General features: G+C 34.9%; 3 protein-coding genes across 6 annotated transcripts in view; 1 reads left to right on the top strand and 2 right to left on the bottom strand.

Annotated features, from left to right (window-relative positions):
- The window catches only part of otogl (otogelin-like), a 44,508-nt gene extending 40,943 nt beyond the window's left edge, over window positions 1-3,565 (bottom strand). Inside the window, exons 1-5 of one of the 4 annotated variants that reach the window (XM_051134794.1) lie at window positions 1,687-3,565; window positions 1,486-1,573; window positions 1,016-1,058; window positions 600-645; window positions 222-300 (exon numbers count right to left, since the gene is read on the bottom strand). In XM_051134794.1, the coding sequence (XP_050990751.1) occupies window positions 222-300; window positions 600-645; window positions 1,016-1,058; window positions 1,486-1,555 (238 nt within the window). In that variant the 5' untranslated portion in view covers window positions 1,556-1,573; window positions 1,687-3,565. Of the gene's footprint in view, window positions 1-221; window positions 301-599; window positions 646-733; window positions 772-1,015; window positions 1,059-1,485 lie in introns of those variants that run through there. The other 3 variants (XM_051134793.1, XM_051134795.1, XM_051134796.1) reach the window with 3 other exon arrangements.
- A 74-nt stretch (window positions 3,566-3,639) lies between these two features.
- Window positions 3,640-5,393, top strand: gcsha (glycine cleavage system protein H (aminomethyl carrier), a). The gene is made up of 5 exons (XM_051134816.1): window positions 3,640-3,833; window positions 4,019-4,098; window positions 4,195-4,258; window positions 4,385-4,516; window positions 4,829-5,393. The coding sequence occupies exons 1-5, from the start codon at window positions 3,683-3,685 to the stop codon at window positions 4,924-4,926; spliced, it is 525 nt and encodes a 174-aa protein (XP_050990773.1). The 5' UTR covers window positions 3,640-3,682; the 3' UTR covers window positions 4,927-5,393.
- Window positions 5,394-5,488: 95 nt separating this feature from the next.
- si:ch1073-390k14.1 (deoxyribodipyrimidine photo-lyase) lies at window positions 5,489-16,309 on the bottom strand. The gene is made up of 9 exons (XM_051134803.1): window positions 16,063-16,309; window positions 15,728-15,973; window positions 13,939-14,728; window positions 12,802-12,974; window positions 11,653-11,737; window positions 11,330-11,562; window positions 10,521-10,715; window positions 9,079-9,304; window positions 5,489-6,969 (listed from the first exon to the last, which is right to left on the bottom strand). Exons 2-9 carry the CDS (start codon window positions 15,950-15,952, stop codon window positions 6,440-6,442), a joined length of 2,457 nt encoding a protein of 818 aa, XP_050990760.1. The 5' UTR covers window positions 15,953-15,973; window positions 16,063-16,309; the 3' UTR covers window positions 5,489-6,439.
- Window positions 16,310-19,862: the final 3,553 nt, after the last annotated feature.

Genomic DNA, 19,862 nt, shown 5'->3' with positions numbered 1-19,862 from the left:
TTCTAATATTCTGATTTGCTGCTCAAATTTTTTTTACTATTATTACTATGTTGAAAACAGCTGAGTATGAACAGAAAGTTTAGAGGAACAGCATTTATCTGAAATAGAAATCTTTTTTAACATTATAAATGTCTTTTGATCAAAGCACCCTTGGTAAATAAAAGAAATATTAATTTCTATAATTTCATTGCATGTATTTGTGAGTGCACAGTATACAATACCTGTTGATGCATCTCTCGCTGTATAATTATGAAGAACTCTTCGTGGGAGAGCTGAATCAGACAGCACTGTGCTAAGGGGCTGCAAAGAAAAAAGCTTATCAGTAATAAGAATTAGCCAAGTCCTTGGGTCTTATAGTGGCAACAGTACCACATCTAGCCACTAAGCCACGTTGGTGAACCTGTCCTGGCGCTCCTTCACATGGTTTTCACTGCAGACATTTGGGAGTGGAGCTTTCAGTGGCTGTAGCATTTGTGTAAACTCCACAAAGACAGCTTTGTCAGCACTGAGAGTGTATCTCAGTATTTGTGAGTGTGTGTGTGTATGTGTGTGTGGTTACTCCACTCTGTCCCTTGTCGCTTTCTCTTAGGTATACTCACCTCTTCACGGAAGAGATCCCGTTTCTGCCGCAGTGCATTAACCCTCCTTTTAAAAGTGGCACAAAGAGAGCAGTATTAAAAGTGCGGCGACTGTGAGACTAAAGGTTCAGAAACACTTAAGATGCCATACAGACACAGTCACGCTGATGGACGGCATGATTCTCAAGGAACTGGTTTAATGGTTACTGCAAAACATTAGACCAAACACTTAACATCTTATCAGTGATTGCATGTAGAACTTGACACTGTCTCTCTCCTTGTAATAGCGGATGTTTGATAGGGTTCAGCAGTTTTTAAAGGTATAATCAAACTGCAATCTGTTTAAAAATCTAAAACTATTATGATCATACATCTAGCCATCAGCATCACCAAATTAGCATTAAAACAAGAGGTTGGATATGCATAAAAGCACATACCTGGGTAGTTTATTTTCTGAGTTTGATTCCTGGCAAATAAATCCTGCCAAAAAGAAAATTATATGTAATATATAATATTAATTTCTAAATACATTAGAGAGCTGCTCTATAACAAGCAGTGTATAGTCTATACTGCTTAGTACATGTAAAACTTATTTAAAATGTATTTATGTTTAAGTTTTTCAAGGCTTAAGATAGTTTTATATAATATATAATTCACAGATTACATAAATAGCAAACTTCCCATGCTAAATTGTACCGTTGTAAACAATTTCTCTGTCAATATACCATTGATGAATTCATTTCGGATCTCCTTTAAAAAGTGTATGAAGCTTTCATAATCTTTTTGTTGAATGCATTATGATTAAAACAATATTACCACAATTTTACTACTGTATAGGTATAAATAAATATTGGTATTTCAAGGAAATTATTTTGTAAAAATGGTTTAAAATTAAAATTATACTCACCTTGCAGAACAAATAGCTTGAAAATGAAAACACAGAGTGAAAACAGTTGAATGTCCCGCTGTTCGTTCATCTCAGAGCGACGGGCGTCCTTCAACGATCATGAAATGACGAGTTTCATTTTAGGAGGATCGATTGAAATTCTCCTTCAGGAAAAGATTCTTATAAAATCAATCAAGTTAAAATCTCTGAGGTACGATTTACAAACTACAGTGATTTGTCCCAGAGTAGTGAAGGATAAACGTCCATCTTCTGTACAGTCAGAGGAGGATGATGTACCTGCGCGCACCTGCGGCATCAGGAGGACGGAGCGCACCTGCGCGCAGGTAAGAGCGCACAAGCACGCATCTACCTGATGGACGAACGACATATAGATCAGATGATATTACAATCACAGGAAACATGTTTAATTAAAGCTTACAACGGTTTAGACAGTTTACAACACAGTCTATGGATATGATTATCTATTTTCATATTTTAATCTTTATCGAGTATGGGGATATTGTCTTGCTCAGTGTCACAATGGTGATGAAACACCGGTGGGAAATAGTAAACCTACAAATTTTCACAGCTAAAGATAATTCATTTGCGCTAACGTTACGTTACATCCTTTCAAAGCCATTCAGTGACTTTCAAGCGGGAGGAGGGGGTTTCACTCTCGAGATTTGTTCAACCGTAGTGTCCCTGTTTTGTGATAAGATATACTTGCGATATAGAAATATGCTATATAAATAATGAGAGTAACGTTACTTACATTTCGTCCGTTACAGATCCTCTGCTGCAGTTACAGATAGACTGCTGTTGCTATGGTTACGTGCTGAGGCGAACGTGACTTTTGTTAGCTAGCGCGCCAAACGCAATCTTTAAAGGTAAAGTTCTTTAAATTATATTACGAATTATTGAATGATTTTCAAAGGGTCGACATTTTAAGAACATTTCTGTCATTATAATTTTCGGGGGGGAAAACGGTTTTGATCCATCTAGTGCCAGCAAATACTTTGGCGCCTATTTAAGAGTTTAAACTATTTAAGAGTTTATTAACGAAAGTTGTTTTGAAATGATTTTCGAAGGGTTAACACTTTAAGAAAATTTCTGTCTTTATAATTTTTGGCGGGAAAATCGGTTTTGATCCATCTAGTGCCAGCAAATACTTTGGCGCCTATTTAAGAGTTTAAACTATTTAAGAGTTTATTAACGAAACTTGTTTTGAAATGATTTTCAAAGGGTTAACACTTTAAGAAAATTTCTGTCATTATAGTTTTCGGGGGGAAAAACGGTTTTGATCCGTCTAGTGCAAACAAATATCTTTGGTGCCTATTTGTTTAAACTATTTAAGAATTTATTAAAGCAAGTTTTAAAATGATTTTCAAAGGGTGAACACTTTAAGGAAATTTCTGTCATTATAATTTTCGGGGAAAAATCGGGTTTGATCCTCACACCAACACATGTCTTTGGTGCCTATTTAAGAGTTTATTATTTGTTCTTCTTTATTCTAATTCATTGTATAATTCCAGATCAAATATATTTCCTGCTATTCTTAAACAAGCTGGCGCAACTGTTGACTTACAGACCCATAAATCTTTCAGATAAGAGATCTGCTATAAATACTTAAAATAGTTATTATCCTTTCTAATCCTGTGATAAATGGGTAGGCCGACTGAAGTAAAAAATAATTTATTTAGCTATGGCTACAAATTTGTCAAAATCGGATTACTTCCTCGTACTTAAACAAGGTGACATGCTGTACTTCATTAGGCAATTAGTGCTATTTTTAAAATATTTGTAATTTTTAATAATAAATGTTTGTTAACATCAATATGTAGGCCTAAAGTTTTATGAATTCTTATATATTCGAGAGACTACATTGTTTATTTGTACTATAAAAGGACTTTTATGTGAATTTAACAAAACCATAATGTGATTAAAATAGTACCCAGCTACAAAATGTAGAAATAGACACTTTACCATATAAATATACACATATATTTAACGCAAAATCTTGATGTTGTTGCCTAAACCGTTAATGCTCATGTTATTTGTCAATTTTAAGGAATAGATACTGATATAGACATACATAAGACAAATTCACTAGATACATTTTCCCTACTATTCAAAGCACCGCTTTGGCGCGCACAGGCCATTCGAATAATGACATCATCAAGGCGCGCCGGTGTCCATTAATGTTTGCGTACGTGGAATAATGGCGATGTGCACAATATTACGATGTGCTTCTGTTAGTTTGACCTCCTCTCTGCCTCGACTGTCAAACAGAAACGCTGTGACTGCAGCTAGACTGCTGACGAGGACATGCTTTAAAAGACCCCTGAGCACAACCACTCGATTTTGCGCAGGTATTCAAACTTATGAGTGTTTACAGGCGACTCGCGTAAAAGTTTGAATCAGTGTACTGACGTTGCAATCATTTTCAAATGCTATGGTAGTGATAACAACTTTAGCAATGAGCTATAGTCATGCACATTTGAATATATCTTTATGTGCACAGTTATAATTCGTTTTACTTTCTGTCATTCTGCAGCATTGAAGTTCACAGACAAACACGAGTGGGTTCGCGTGGATAGTGGTGTGGCAACAGTGGGCATCAGTAATTTTGCACAGGTTAGACTTGTTATTAAGGCTTAATTTTTATAGGAAGAGGTGTTTTTTTGACTATATAGTATGTATTGTCATGTGTTTCTAATGTAATGTTCTTAGGAGGCACTGGGGGACGTGGTCTACTGTGGGCTCCCTGAAATTGGCACACAGTTATCACAGTCTGGTAACTATTCTGACTGCTTTTGAGAAACTTGTTCTGTAAAGAGCACAAAATACAGTTATTTGTTAGCAGTAAATTAAGCAAACATTATGAACAATTATGATTTTGTTTGTGATATCTGTACCGTAGATGAATTTGGTGCTCTGGAGAGTGTTAAAGCAGCGAGTGAGTTGTACTCTCCTCTGACGGGGGAAGTGACGGATGTCAATGACGCCTTGGCGGACAACCCAGGACTGGTCAACAAGTCGTGCTATAAAGATGGTGAGACATTACATCAAACTCATTTTGACTCAAACTAGCCTGGAATCTTATAAATTAAAGGAACAGTTCACCCAAAAATGAATATGTACTCACCCTCAAGCCATTCAAGATGTAGATAAGTTTGTTTCTTCATCAGAACAAATTTGGAGAAGTTTAGCATTACATCACTTGCTCAAATTTGTTCACATGAAGAAACACTCATCTACATCTTGGATGGCCTGACGGTAAGTAAATTTCATTCTTGTGACCAGATTTAAGGAATAGTCTCAAAAAATGTATATTTTGTCATCAATAAGTGTGTTTTGTTCACAGGATGGCTGATGAAGATGACTGTATCTGTTCCTGAGGAACTGGATGGACTGATGGATGAAGCTGCTTATGAAAGATACATCAAATCTATAGAGGACTAGAGCGTGCTGCTGGCATGTTGTGTATGGGACATGCATATGAGAATTAAAAAACAATCAATTAAGGAATGTTTATAGAAGTTGACTTAGTTTAGATATTCTCCTAAATTGCATTTTCCCATCCACCCACACCCAGGCACAGGAGGGGACCACATGGACACAACATTATGCACTTCGCTTGGAAAGCAACAAGCAAACCTGATTGGATTGAGCCAATTATTGTATGTAGCCACAGAGACACAGATTATGTAACAGTTTCATCTCTTTTGTAGATGTTACACTGTTTCTGTAAAAGCTTGTCATTGCTTGGAATAAGCTACAAATAAAATGTGGAAGTACGAATAACACCCAATGTCCAGTCTGAGGACAGCTATGAAACCTGGTGAAATCTGTGTTAGTTTTAACGACTCGTAACTGACTTAAAGTGATTAACATAATTAATTAACAACATTAAACATCTATTTAAAACACTTGTCTGCTTTAAATGGTTTTATTGCATTAGACATGTTGCTTTTTGATGCCAGTTGTGCTTCTGACAGGGATCTAATTTACAAAATAAAAACCCAGTGCCTGCAAATTAATTATTTTAAGTATTATTGTTTTATAAAATACCTTTAAAGAAAACGAAGTTAAGTCATAAATATGTTAAATATTTAACAGTTTCCAAATCATGATGGATTTGTTTGTACAGGATAGGAAATTTGCTTATGCTGCATTTGTAGTTAACTGAAATCAAAACAGACCATACTTTTTCTAATGTAGTTGCTTATAAGTCTAAATAATGTCAAAAGTATGTTGTTCTGATGTCTAGATGTATTAAAAGAACTTAGAGAAGTACAGTTGAGGTCAAAAGTTTACATACACCTTGCAGAATCTGCAAAATGTTATTTTATCAAAATAAGAGGGATCATACAAACTGCATGTTATTTATTTAGTACTGAGAAAATTTAGTACCACATGAAAAAAATAGTTGAATTTATAAAAATGACCCCGTTCAAAAGTTTACATACACTTGATTCTTAATACACAGCTGGTGTTTTTTTTTTTTTGTTTAGTGGTAGTCCCTTGTTTGACCTGAACAGTTAAACTGCCTGCTGTTTTTCAGAAAAATCCTTCAAGGTCCTACAAATTCTTTAGTTTTTCAGCATTTCTGTGTATTTGAACCCTTTCCAAAAATGACTGGATGATTTTGAGATCCATCTTTTCACACTAAGGACAACTGAAGGTTCAAACATTCACTGATGCTCCAGAAGGAAAAACAATGCATTGTGTGCATTGGTATAAACTTTACATTTTTCTTATTTTGCCTAAATATCATATTTTCTTAATTTAGTACTGCCTTTCAGAAGCTACAGAATATGCTACCACAGTATTAAGAATCAAGTGTATGTAAACTTTTGAACGGGTAATTTTTATAAATTCAACTATTTTCTCATGTGGACTATATGTAAATGTCTTTTATGTAAACTATATTATTCAGGTCAGTACTAAATTACAACCTTAACATGTCAGGCTGTTATCTGTGGGGAACAGCGACACCTCCAGGCACTTTGCTGTAAGGGTCTCTGATTTGGGTACGTCTCGCCCGGCTGTGTGAAACTGTGGGCTGAGGCAGGCCCTCCAGAAGACACCGGTCCTTCTCTAACCTCTCTCTACGCTGTGCGCTCTCACACATCACGCTGGCTGTGAAGTCTCGCTCGTTTAGGAAGGCAACGGTTTCATCCCGTTTGCGGCTGATGTAGCCCTTCAGCACAGCGTTGTATGGGTTATCTTGCCTGTCTGGATCCTCCGACTGGTGTTTAAACTCCATGCGGGTGATGACTGGGAGGAGAAAGCCAGTTCCTTCATGACTCACAACATCCTCCATACTGCCCAGAGCTTCTTGAACCAGCCTTGCAGGAACAGGCACCATGTCACAGCCTGATCGCTGGTCAACAAACTGCCTAAAACGCCTTCTTACCGCCGCAACATCCTGTAGAGACTGTGCACGTCGCTCCTCAAGGTCAACAACGATCCGCTCTGGGTAACTGGTGCCTAAAACCACACCTGTGAACAGAAAGTGACGCTAGATAGTATAATGTGTGTGATTTATTTTTTAGTTAAAGCTAACATATTTTATCTGCATAATGTGACGTCTTTCCAAGTGAAACAGAGTGTCTTGTTAGGGAAAAAATATGTACAGGGCTTGATTTTATTGAGAATGGGGTGGACGATATAATTCAAAAACTTACAGTGGTGTGAAAAACTATTTGCCCCCTTCCTGATTTCTTATTCTTTTGCATGTTTGTCACAGAAAATGTTTCTGATCATCAAACACATTTAACTATTAGTCAAAGATAACACAAGTAAACACAAAATGCAGTTTTTAAATGATGGTTTTTATTATTTAGCGAGAAAAAAAAAATCCAAACCTACATGGCCCTGTGTGAAAAAGTAATTGCCCCCTGAACCTAATAACTGGTTGGGCCTGGTTGTAATTCAGCTTTATTTGAGGGTTTTCTAGCATGAACCACCTTTTTAAGGTCATGCCACAGCATCTCAGTAGGATTCAGGTCAGGACTTTGACTAGGCCACTCCAAAGTCTTCATTTTGTTTTTCTTCAGCCGTTCAGAGGTGGATTTGCTGGTGTGTTTTGGGTCATTGTCCTGCTGCAGCACCCAAGATCGCTTCAGCTTGAGTTGACGAACAGATGGCCGGACATTCTCCTTCAGGATTTTTTGGTAGACAGTAGAATTCATGGTTCCATCTATCACAGCAAGCCTTCCAGGTCCTGAAGCAGCAAAACAACCCCAGACCATCACACTACCACCACCATATTTTACTGTTGGTATGATGTTCTTTTTCTGAAATGCTGTGTTACTTTTACGCCAGATGTAACGGGACACGCGCCTTCCAAAAAGTTCAACTTTTGTCTTGTCAGTCCACAAGGTATTTTCCCAAAAGTCTTGGCAATCATTGAGATGTTTTTTAGCAAAATTGAGACGAGCCTTAATGTTCTTTTTGCTTAACAGTGGTTTGCGTCTTGGAAATATGCCATGCAGGCCATTTTTGCGTCTCTTTCTTATGGTGGAGTCGTGAACACTGACCTTAATTGAGGCAAGTGAGGCCTGCAGTTCTTTAGATGTTGTCCTGGGGTCTTTTGTGGCCTCTCGGATGAGTTGTCTCTGCGCTCTTGGGGTAATTTTGGTCGGCCGGCCACTCCTGGGAAGGTTCACCACTGTTCCATGTTTTTGCCATTTGTGGATAATGGCTCTCACTGTGGTTCGCTGGAGTCCCAAAGCTTTAGAAATGGCTTTATAACCTTTACCAGACTGATAGATCTCAATTACTTTTGTTCTCATTTGTTCCTGAATTTCTTTGGATCTTGGTATGATGTCTAGCTTTTGAGGCGCTTTTGGTCTACTTCTCTGTGTCAGGTAGCTCCTATTTAAGTGATTTCTTGACTGAAACAGGTGTGGCAGTAATCAGGCCTGTGGGTGGCTACAGAAATTGAACTCAGGTGTGATAAACCACAGTTAAGTTATTTTTTAACAAGGGGGGCAATCACTTTTTCACACAGGGCCATGTAGATTTGGAGTTTTTTTTCTCCCTTAATAACGTAAACCTTCATTTAAAAACTGCATTTTGTGTTCAATTATGTTATCTTTGACTAATAGTTAACGGTTTTTGATGAGCAGAAACATTTAAGTGTGACAAACATGCAAAAGAATAAGAAATCAGGAAGGGGGCAAATAGTTTTTCGCACCACTGTATATTGTGATATAAATAATTTTATTTTATGATATAGTTATTTTTGCTGGAAATAAGGTGCCTACATGATTAAAACTTTCCATCATAAGAGAGTGTGAAACAGTGATTTGAGTTCTCTTTTGTCTTATTGCGCTTAAATGGTTTGAAATCATTCAAACATTGGCTTAAAAAGCATGAAAATGACTTTTTAAACCTATTTGACACCAAGTGCAATAAAATGCAAAAAAGGCACATAGAGCGGAACACATTATAGCTGAATTCTCCTGCATTTTCAATATAAATATGAAACTCCAAGCAAAACTTTATAAAATGACCTTGATCCATTTGCATGTGATATTATGACAGTATGTCATTTGATCTGTTTCAGTCCACAATAACCATGAACAGATTAGTAGTATAACAGACCTGCTCTACGCAGCATTGATGCTGGACACTTCCAGGGTTTATGGATGAGGTCATCAGGAAGTGCCTTCAGTTCAGGACACCATTGCCGCACATAGGCGCCATAGGGGTCACAGGTCAGTGCTGCATCAACAGGGTGCATGACGAAGTTCCAGTGATCCAGTCCACACATTCCTCCATTCTGCCACATCATGGCATCTATGGCAACATCAGCATCTACCAGTGTGTCCTGTTAAATAGAGAAAGCATGTTGAAATGCTGTGTTGAATGGTCATTACAGGACCTTTGTGTCAAAGTTGGCACGTTATCTATGAACAAATCAGAAACCTAATGTTGCAGGTGGTTGCCAGGGTGTTGCTATTTGGTCTAAGGTATTCTGTCTGATTACTATGCCTTGTTAGGTGGTTTCTTACTGGACTAAAGTCAAAATAGCCCAATCCCAAGTGGATGCTATTTGATAATTTCATGTGAAAAAATATGACACAATTAAACACAATTTGAATTGCAGGATGAGTTATGCACAGAAGGTTTATAGTTACGGCAAGGGGTTTTGCATTAGCTGTGCATGACATTGTTATGGAAGCTTATTTTGGCCAAGAAATAAAAATCTAAATATCTATATACTAATAAATCTATATACTTCTTTTCTCAGAATTGCATGATTATATCTCAGAATAGATTTTTGACAGTAAGATTTTTAATGTTTTTTTTTTTTTAAAGAAGTCTCTTCTCACCAAGCCTGCATTTATTTGATCCAAAGTACAGCAAAAACAGTAAACTTTTGAAATATTTTTACTATTTAAAATAACTGTTTTCTATTTGAATGTATTTTAAAATGCAATTTATTCCTGTGATCAAAGCTAAATTTTCATCTAAATTTATCATTACTCCACTCTTCATTCTAATATGCTGATTTGCTGTCCAAGAACATGTTTTATTATTATTATCAACATTTAACACAGTTGAGTACATTTTTTTTTAGGATTCTTTGATGAACGGAAAGATCCAAAGATTCAGCATTTATCTGTTTTCAACATAATAATTATTAAAAAAAATGTTTTTTTAAGCAGCAAATTAGAATATTATAATGACTTCTGAAGGATCATGTGACTGGAGTAACGATGCAAAAAAAATCAGCTTTGAAATCACAAGAATAAATGACATTTTAAAATATATTAAAAAAAATACTATAAAAAAAAAACATTAAAAATCATACTGTCCAAAAACTTTTGACTGGTAGTGTTTCACACAGTTTAAGTTTGTAAACTTGTTTCCATCTCACAATTATGACTTTTCTCAGAATTAATAAATGCAACTGCAAGACATAAAGTTGCAATTATAAGGAAAAAGTCAGAATTGTGAGATACAATCTCGTAATTGCAAAAAAAAAAAAAATCACTAAATCATTAGAAGAATAAAGATTTCGTGTCTTCTGCATGTCTCACCTGAAACCAGCGGTATCCTTCCTGCCAAGGAATATGCAGATAAGCAATGAGGAAGGAAGCCACCACGTGTCTCATGTAGTTGTTCATCCAGCCAGTTTGCCACAGCTGTCTCATTGCTGCATCTACCAGTGGATATCCTGTCCTTCCACGCTGCCATGCCTTCAGATGGACATGATCTGAGCTCCAGCGCAGAGCCTGCACATGGGTCAACATTTGAGTATGCAAATGTAACCTTGATGATAAAAATTGCTACCAAGATTCTTGGATGCTGTGGGTGGTTGCTAGCGTGTAAGTCTCTGATTGACAGTATATCTATGGTATTTTTCACGTTTTATTATCCGACAAAAATCATAAATCTGATCAAGAAATAGCACTTCTCTCCGCAGCAAGTCACATAATCTGAAGCTAAAATTCCATTCTGATTGAAAAAAAATTATATTGTTTAGACATTATTTTGCACTTTAAAAAAAACGTCTGATTTGCAAAAAAGGACGCTCACAACATTGGTTTGATTTTAAAGACAAATAGAAAGATTGGGCATAAAATAATGTCTTTAGAATCATTCAAATGTGAAAAGTTTTATCCTAGCTCAGGGGGAAGACAGGAAAACTGTGGCATTTTTTCTGCTAATTAAACAACCATATAAGACTTCTTCACCTTACAAATGGTTGTTGAAAAGATGCTATGAAATGCATCACATTTTGCGGGATGTATTAGCACCCCAAAATTAGTAAGAAACCAGTATTGGATTTCAGTCAGCAAATATGATGCAGGGTGGCATTTTAAATCTTGCAATTTTTGAATCTTGCCTTGTACGGTGGCCTGAGGGACTCCCAGGGCAGGTCTGGGAAAAGACACAGCTGCCAGTACGCCAGGTCCCTCCAGGCCAGTTTGCGCTGGAATTTAGGAGGTCTGCAGCGAGCTCCACGGGCATCCCATAATAGGCTGCGTGCACTCAGCTGCCCAAAGTGCAGATAAGGAGATAGAGAGCTGGTGTTGGGCTCATCCGCACGACTTGACTCCTTCTCGTAACGGTACACACCTACAGTGAAGTCAGTTAATGAGTGCAAAATGATGGATGGGCTTGTAATGCTGCTAATATTAAAACATACGCCCCGGGAATATATCTTACCATCTCGCAGGAAGGCCTCAAGATGAGCCTGAGCTGCTTCCTCACTGAAGTCCCATGATTTTCGAATGTTTGCAGCCCAGTCAATCTGTGAATACCACATCACAACATCACTTTGATTAGGTAAAATGGCAACATACAGTCTTAGAAACAATTCACTCAGAACATTTTTGCATTTGACTGCATACTTTTCCAGTTAGATGGAATTCTTTGACTGTTTTGAATACACCTTGCATCTTCTACAGCGTCTTGCACGACACACTATTCTAAAAAACAGTGTTCATCTTTTAAAACACATCTGAAGACCTTGCATTTTTATTTCTGTCTATTGCTTAAGTGTGAAAAAGGCACTCTGTGTGAATGCAATAACTTAAAGACAGGTCTTTCTGATGCTTTCATAATAAAAAAAAAATTCATCATAGTAAACAAATTTTTATTAAAGGATTTTTTACAGGACAATTGTGATACACATTTCAACATCAGTATGAATTCATAAACTAACAATGAAAAATACTAAAGCATCTTATTTAATGTTGATTCCAACATTTATTAATACATTATTCAAATAAAAAATCCTGAGGTAACATTGTTAATTAATGTTAGTTAATGCATTAAACATAGTTACCAGTTGGAACCTTATTATAAAGCGTACCATCATAATAAAAAGAAATACTTTAAAAAATAGTCAAATTAATTACTTAACATAATTATCATAAATCTTCACAATTTTTAGTTTCACAAACTGCAAAAATGAGTATATTAAAAATTAAAATATTAGACCTGGTTCAGAGTTATTATAGTTATCTAACACTAAAGCTGAAACTAAAACTAAAATTTCAAACTATTAAAAACACTTTTGTTGCTTGAAATAAACTAAAATATAAAATTTTTTTTAGTTTAACTTGATGTACTAAAACAATTAAAACAAACAAACAAAAATAAATAAAAAAAAAACAGTGTATAGATATATAAAAAACAAAATTACTAAAACTTTTACTAAATTAAAATGAAAATATTAAAATAAAAACAGATTCAAAATTTAAATAAATACTATAATAGAATCTCAGTGATACTAAAATAACACTGACATGTCTTTTACAAAATTAAGATGAACATAACCATTGTGCATTAGTGTTGGTTTGAATATTTCACCTCTGTGCCATCTTTCCTGCGTGGCATGCGTGCCAGTCCCAGATCAACAAGTGGGCATCCCTGTGGCCATGTTGAGGGAGCAGGCAGGGCAGCGGGAGCATCCAGCGGAGCAGTCAGTCCACTCCCAGGATTCTGCTGGCAGCAGCTCATGAAGTGAGAGACAGAACCGATACCTGCAAACAAATAGAAACCTTTAAAAACTAGCAATTTAAAAGATTTTAATAGTGTTTGCCCATGCAAATGTTGCCACCATCATGCTAGGTTATAGTAAGTGGCTGTCAGGGCACTGCTACTGGTGTCTGCGGTGAATGTTTAATTGCCCTAGACATTATTTTTTGATTTGTGAAATGATAAAAAAAGATATTCAAAACCCTCTCTGCTTTATCCAATATTCAGGTTTCTGTTCAGGAAATGTATGCAAATTGGTGCAAATTTAATTAGACAATGCCTCATTTGCAAGTTTAAACATAACATTTCAGAAATGTGTCATTTGCATAATTAAACATAACATTTCAGAACATTCTGATACAATTAACCATTGTAACTTACTGTCAAGGATTTAACTGGGGAAGTATGGCAATATCTAACAATTTAACACTCTGTACTCTGTATATTAATGTCCATGTTACATTCAAAAGTTTTTTACATTTTGTAGAAGAATTTATGAACAATTACTAATCCACTGCAAAAAAAAATTAAATGGTTAGTTCACCCCAAAATGAAAATTCTGTCATTAATTACCCTTGTGTTGTTCCAAACCTGTAAGACCTTCGACCTTTGACACGGAAGAGAAGAAATTGTTGAATTGTTAATTGTTATCTTTTCTCACAAAAAGTATTCTCGCAGCTTCGTAATATTACGGTTCAACCACTGTTGTCACATGGACTATTTTAATGATGTCAGTACTACCTTTCTGGGCCTTGAACGTTTCAGTTGCATTACTGTCTATGCAGGGTCACTAAGCTCTTGGATTTCATCAAAAATATCTTAATTTGTCTTCTGAATATGAACAAAGGTCTTATGGGTTTGGAACGACATGAGGGTGAGTAATTAATGACAGCATTTTTTATTTTGGGGTATCCCTTTAATCCCCAAAATTTCCACCTCATCAGCCCTTATCTGCACTGCATTACCCACCTCGTAGTCCAACGCCCCGTGTGCTGACCGTATAGGGGTCTCTAAGGCAGTATGAGTGGTAGATATGGCACTTAACACCTTGTTTCTCCAGTTTCTCCCACACACTATCATCTCTTTCCTTCAGCCACGGCTCATACAGGGCCGTTGCCACAACTGACGCTGCCCCCGTCTCAGCGATCAGCTCTTGCAGCACTATCAAAGATGAGGCCTCTGCCTTTAGGGTCACCAAGTGGCTTCCACGCTGCTCCAGAGAGCAGTTCAGACTCACTAGTGCCTGATGCAGCCAGTATTTAGACGCCCCACCGGCTGCCACAGTAACCCCTTGACCCTCCTCCTCCACTGCATTCCATAAGAAGACAGGAATGATAGGTGCACCAAGCTCTAGGCAGCCAATCAGAGCAGGGTTATCCCACATGCGGAGGTCCCTTCTGAACCAGAGGAGAACTGGTCGTGGTCCCAATGGGCTTTTTAACAAATGCTGTTGTTTACGCTGACGACGCTTTTGTGACCTCGTTGACTTTGTGACCTTGAGATCGTCATTGTGTTTATTTGTGTTTTTAATGGCACATGTGTTTTTATGAACATTAGTATCTAGTGTCCATTTTGCAACAGCCTGGTTCTCTGGTACTACAGCATCATTGACATTTGCCTGATCAACACCTGAAGTTTCTGTAGTTGTGTCGGCATAGCTTTTGTAACAGGGAGGCACATGACGCTGATGATCTGGTTTGGTTTGTTTGGTTTCATAAACAGAGAGTGTCAAGGCCAAATCTAATTCATCTGCTTCATCCTGAAAAAGTAACATACAAAATATGTTTTTAATATACTGTGTCACAAGCATTTTAATCTGAATACACAATTCTATTTGAATGTATTTTAAAATGTAATTTATTCCTGTGTTCAAAGCTAAAATTTCAGCATCATTACTCCAACCTTCCTGTCACATGATTCTTCAGAAATCATTCTAATATGCTGATTTGCAAGAAACATTTTTTTAAATTATTATCATTATCAATATTTAAAGCAGTTAAGTACATTTTTTGATGAACAAAAAGATCCAAAGATCAGCATTTATCAGAAAAGCTTTTGAAACATAATACACTACAGCATTCAAAAGCTTGGAGTCAGAATTTATATATATATATATATATTGTAAAGAAATTACAGAAATTAATACTTTTATTAAGCAAGGATGCTTTAAATTGGTGAAAAGTGATGATAAAGCCATTCATAATGTTACAAAAGATTTCCAATTCAGATAAATGCTGTTCTTCTTAACTTTCTATTCATCAAAGAAACCTAAAAAAAAATCTGCTCGGCTGTTTTCAACATAATGATAATAAAAAACGCTAAATAAAAATAATAAAATATGCAAAATAAATAAAATATGCAAAAATAATAAAAAATGCAAAAAAAAAAAAAAAAAAAAAAAAAAAAAAAAAAAAATAACAAAAAAATGCAAATTATTAGACTATTAGAATTATTTCTGAAGGATCATGTGACAGGAGTAATGATGCTAAAAATCCAGCTTTGAAATAACAAGAATAAATTACATTTTAAAATATATTTAAATATAAAACAGTTATTTTAAATAGTAAAATATTTCAAAATGTTACTGTTTTTGCTGTGTTTTGGATCAAATAAACGCACGATTGGTGAGCAGAAGAGACTTTTGTTTTATATATTAAAAAAAAAACATTAAAAATCTTACTGTTCAAAAATTTTTGACTGGTAGTTCATGCATATCTATATATATATATCTATCTATAAAATATTAAATCCACACCACCTTAGAGAAGTACTCCAGAAAGATTGCAGTCAGCTGACTGTGTAGACGTTCATGTCCAGATAAAAGGGGTTCGACAAGGTCCAGAAAGTGTGTTCGGGTGTCTGTGTCTCCAAGCATAGATAAGCACAGACAGAAAAACCCGTCCGGATCCTCACGACCCAACATCAGCTCTTTCAACAGCTCACGGACCCGAGACACGGACCTCATGTCGCTACTTACAGACATTCTCTTCGAGGAAACACGTCACTTTTCAACGCAGTAAACATACAAATTACATACAATAATCATATATAATATATAAAAATAATTTGTAAGAGTTTGCGTCGTAAACATACACTGACAGACACAATGTTTCCCCGAAGCTGTGTTACAAAACGAATGAATGAATGATGAGTTGACAGGTTACACAAGCTGCTGCTGCGGGGGTTTCATAACCGATTATAACTTCATCAATTCCGCCTTACTTTTGTGTATATCACATCCGTTTGTTTCATTATCGAAAATGGATTTAATGATGAGTTGATTAATTACATTAACTACAAAAAAACTTTAGTAGAAGAAGCATGGTGAGTACGTAACAGCATCTCCAGTGACTTTAGAGAGGCGGTGCTAAATGAGACGCCTGACCAATCCTGGTCGAGCATCTTGCAGATGCTCCTCCCCCTCAGTGAGGCACGTGTTAATCCAAACATATGAGAGCGAATCAATCAGGAGCATTTATTGAAACACTAACCAGATATTTCAAAAATATATATATTTTTTGTAATTATCTCTGTTCTCCCTCCTACTAAAAAATACAGACACACGATTACTTTTGACTTATATTGAAAAAATATAATTCATCCATTTATTTGTCAATAATCAATAAGGAAAGAAATGACAGTGTATCCCCAAAAAAGTTTCACATTTAAAAATATATATTTGTATAATATATATTAAAAAAAAATATATATAAAAATATAATATTTTAATGTAAAATATATGAATATTTTTAAAAATTAATATACACATTTAAGCATACATTAATGTATATATATATATATATATATATATACACACACAAACACACATTCATACATATAGCCTATACACATATGATTAAGAATTTTACTTGTTGAAAATGTACAGTTTATCCATTTTTATTTATTTAAATTTCAGAGCTTTTTTAGGTTTTTAATTCTTCTGAAGGTTTATATTTGAAGTGTTTTTCAGAGACAGCAAAGTGCAGTTTAGTGATTGCACCAGCAGAGGGTTACAGTGTAATGTAATAATACCAATATGCAGTGGCAATAAGAATTATTAAATATGTACAAATGTATGTATCAGCTGGCTGGAAAAAGTGACCCTGGACTACAAAACAAGTCATAAGGGTCCGTGTTTAAAAACTGAAATTTATACATCTGAATAAATAAGCTTTCCACTGATATATGGTTTATTAGGCAATATCTGGCAGAGATAAAACTATTTGAAAATCTGAAATCTGAGGGTGCAAAAAAAAAAAAAAAAAAAAAAAAAAAAAATGGACAAAATTGCCTTTAAAGTTCTTAGCTATGTATATTACTAATCAAAAATTAGTTTTTTGTTTTTTTTAAATCTTTTTTAAATATATTTACAGTAGGAAATTTACAGAATATCTTCATGGAACATGATCTTTACTTAAAATCCTAACGATTTTTGGCATAAAAGATAAATCTATAATTTTGACCCATGCTACTTATGACTGGTTTTGTGGTCCAGGGTCACAAATATGTACTGGTGGTCAATATTACATAACATTTATTTCTATTAAATAGATAGTAACCCTTAAATAATGTACAAATATAGGTATTTTACTGGTTCAGTGATTAAGTAATAAGAATTAAACGGCTTAGTGGCTTCAGCGCTCTTTTAAAACGTATCCATTGACTCTCTTTGAAGCTCAGACAGATATACTCACACACAGAGACACACATCCACAGCACATGATGTAAAACAATGTGTTACTATCTTTTTCTTTCATGTGTATTGACTTACAAGTGGACTAAAGCCTTTCTAAAGAGGAACAAATAGCTTTAAAATGAAAATTGAACAGGGAGCTTGTGTTTGAGGACAGTGTAATCAATAATGTTTAGACGGTAGAACAAGTCTAACAGACAGCAGATCAATACAGACGAGCCCCCACCTCCCTCCGCTCTGTCCCACTGACCTCATCGTATGATCTGATCAGCTCTTTATTTAAAGCTCAGCGGCCGCTGAGTGAAGGCACGATTAGAGAGAAAGAGACTGAGAGTGGCCAGAAAGCAGTTAACCACTTCATCAGGTGGAAAAAAAACTCTGAATGTCACACAAAAACACAAATAAACTCAATTGGTATGTTTTCCAAAAAAAAAAAAAAAAAAAAAAAAGTGAGTGGACATGGCTCCTTAAAAAATATGAAAAGCACATTATTAATATTATATGAAATATAAAGCTGTTTAAATTATAATGTGTGACCTTGGACCACAAAACCAGCACAGGTATATTTGTAGCAATAGCCAAAAATACACTGTATGGGTCAAAATGATCAATTTTTCTTTTATGCCAAAAATCATTAAGTAAAGATTATGTTTTTATGAAGATATTTAGTAAATTTCCTAACATAAATATATCAAAACCTAATTTTTGATTAGTAAAATGCATTGTTAAATACTTCATTTGAACAACGTTAAAGGTGATTTTCTCAATATTTAGATTTTTCTGCACCCTCAGATTTTCAAATAGCTGTATCTTGGCCAAATATTGTCCTATCCTAACAAACAATTTCAATTTATTACATAAATGTGATCCAGGGTCACATTATATGCATAAATAACTATTTAAACACTGAATTAAACATATTTTAAAGTAGAAAGACTGAAATAGTATTTTTTTTAAACCAACTTAACCCTCTACGGTACACAATATGATATTAATGAGGAAAAAATAATGATGTTTTTCCTGCTTAAAATTGGACACTATAACAATATCAATAAAAATTTGTAACAAATAAACATATTATTTATTTATTTTTAAGTTTGTTGCCTCAAGGCAACATTGATATTTTCATGCAGAAAAAAATAAGTAAATTTATTTAAAACATCAGTTTAAACAAACTGATTTATCACATTTTTGATGTATTGAAAATCTCATATTTAACAAAAAGTAAGATTTCATACCCACATGTTGCTTTCAGGCAACACTGTACCATCATGCAACATGTCGTTTTTTCCTATGATATGTCTGATGATATATTTTGTAAAGTTTTTGAAAATACTTCTTTACTAACCAGTGAAGGTGACTCTTTGAAGATTTTTTGTCTGCAGTTATATGGATGAAAATTAATGAAAAACGCACCTTTCCTTGGAGAAAATAAGGAGTCATGTGACGTGCACATGTCCTTAATGTGGAAACACAGTGGACCCCTATGGGTCATGTGACCACTTTTTTGTAATTTCATTTATTAGTATTTGACTTCTTCTTTAATGAGATAGCACTGATCAATTAAATGGGTTTCTCATTTTATCTAAAAAAATAAATAAATAAATAAAAATAGGCTGTGTTGCCTGGAGGCAACACGGTACCATAGAGGGTTAAAACTGCATTACGTAAGTTTTGCCTCTTTGTCTGTTTGAAACCTGCAATTGTGGTTATTTGCGGAATTATTTTCTTTACATGGGGTGTGCGTCGGCATGGGTCCTCAGCGCGGATGAATCTAATGTTTTGATATGTGTGGGTGAGTCAACGTACTAGTGCGGAAATTCACTGTACTTCGAAATTAGAAGTATGTCCAAAATAGAAATGTCAAACGATTAATCGTGATTAATCGCATATAAAATTAAAGTTTGAGTTTGCCTAATGTATGTACTGTTTGTACTGTGTGTAATTATTATGTATATATAAATACAAACACATTAATGTATATATTTAAGTAACATTTACAAGTATGTGTATTTATTATAATTTTTATATATTATATATAAATAAAAATATTTTGTACATGAAACACATATTTCTCTTAAATATATACATTAATTTGTGAGTATTTATATATACATAATAATTACACAAAGTGCACACACATTTATTAGGCAAACTCAAACTTTTGTTTTGTATGCGACTAATCACGATTAATCGTTTG

The sequence above is a fragment of the Labeo rohita genome, chromosome 18 (assembly GCF_022985175.1).
Source record: "Labeo rohita strain BAU-BD-2019 chromosome 18, IGBB_LRoh.1.0, whole genome shotgun sequence".
In the NCBI taxonomy this organism is placed as follows: domain Eukaryota; kingdom Metazoa; phylum Chordata; class Actinopteri; order Cypriniformes; family Cyprinidae; genus Labeo; species Labeo rohita.
This window is presented reverse-complemented; position numbering and strand designations above follow the sequence as displayed.

What these genes read in the sequence shown, in the direction of transcription:
- gcsha (XM_051134816.1), top strand. Translation starts at nt 3,683, where the DNA reads ATGGCGATGTGCACAATATTACGATGTGCTTCTGTTAGTTTGACCTCC. An exon ending in GCATCAGTAATTTTGCACAG is followed by an intron (nt 4,099 to 4,194) that starts GTTAGACTTGTT and finishes TAATGTTCTTAG; the next exon opens with GAGGCACTGGGGGACGTGGT. An exon ending in CAAGTCGTGCTATAAAGATG is followed by an intron (nt 4,517 to 4,828) that starts GTGAGACATTAC and finishes TTTTGTTCACAG; the next exon opens with GATGGCTGATGAAGATGACT.
- si:ch1073-390k14.1 (XM_051134803.1), bottom strand. Translation starts at nt 15,952, where the DNA reads ATGTCTGTAAGTAGCGACATGAGGTCCGTGTCTCGGGTCCGTGAGCTG. An exon ending in TTCTGGAGTACTTCTCTAAG is followed by an intron (nt 14,729 to 15,727) that starts GTGGTGTGGATT and finishes TTACTTTTTCAG; the next exon opens with GATGAAGCAGATGAATTAGA. An exon ending in GCAGGAAAGATGGCACAGAG is followed by an intron (nt 11,738 to 12,801) that starts GTGAAATATTCA and finishes TGGTATTCACAG; the next exon opens with ATTGACTGGGCTGCAAACAT.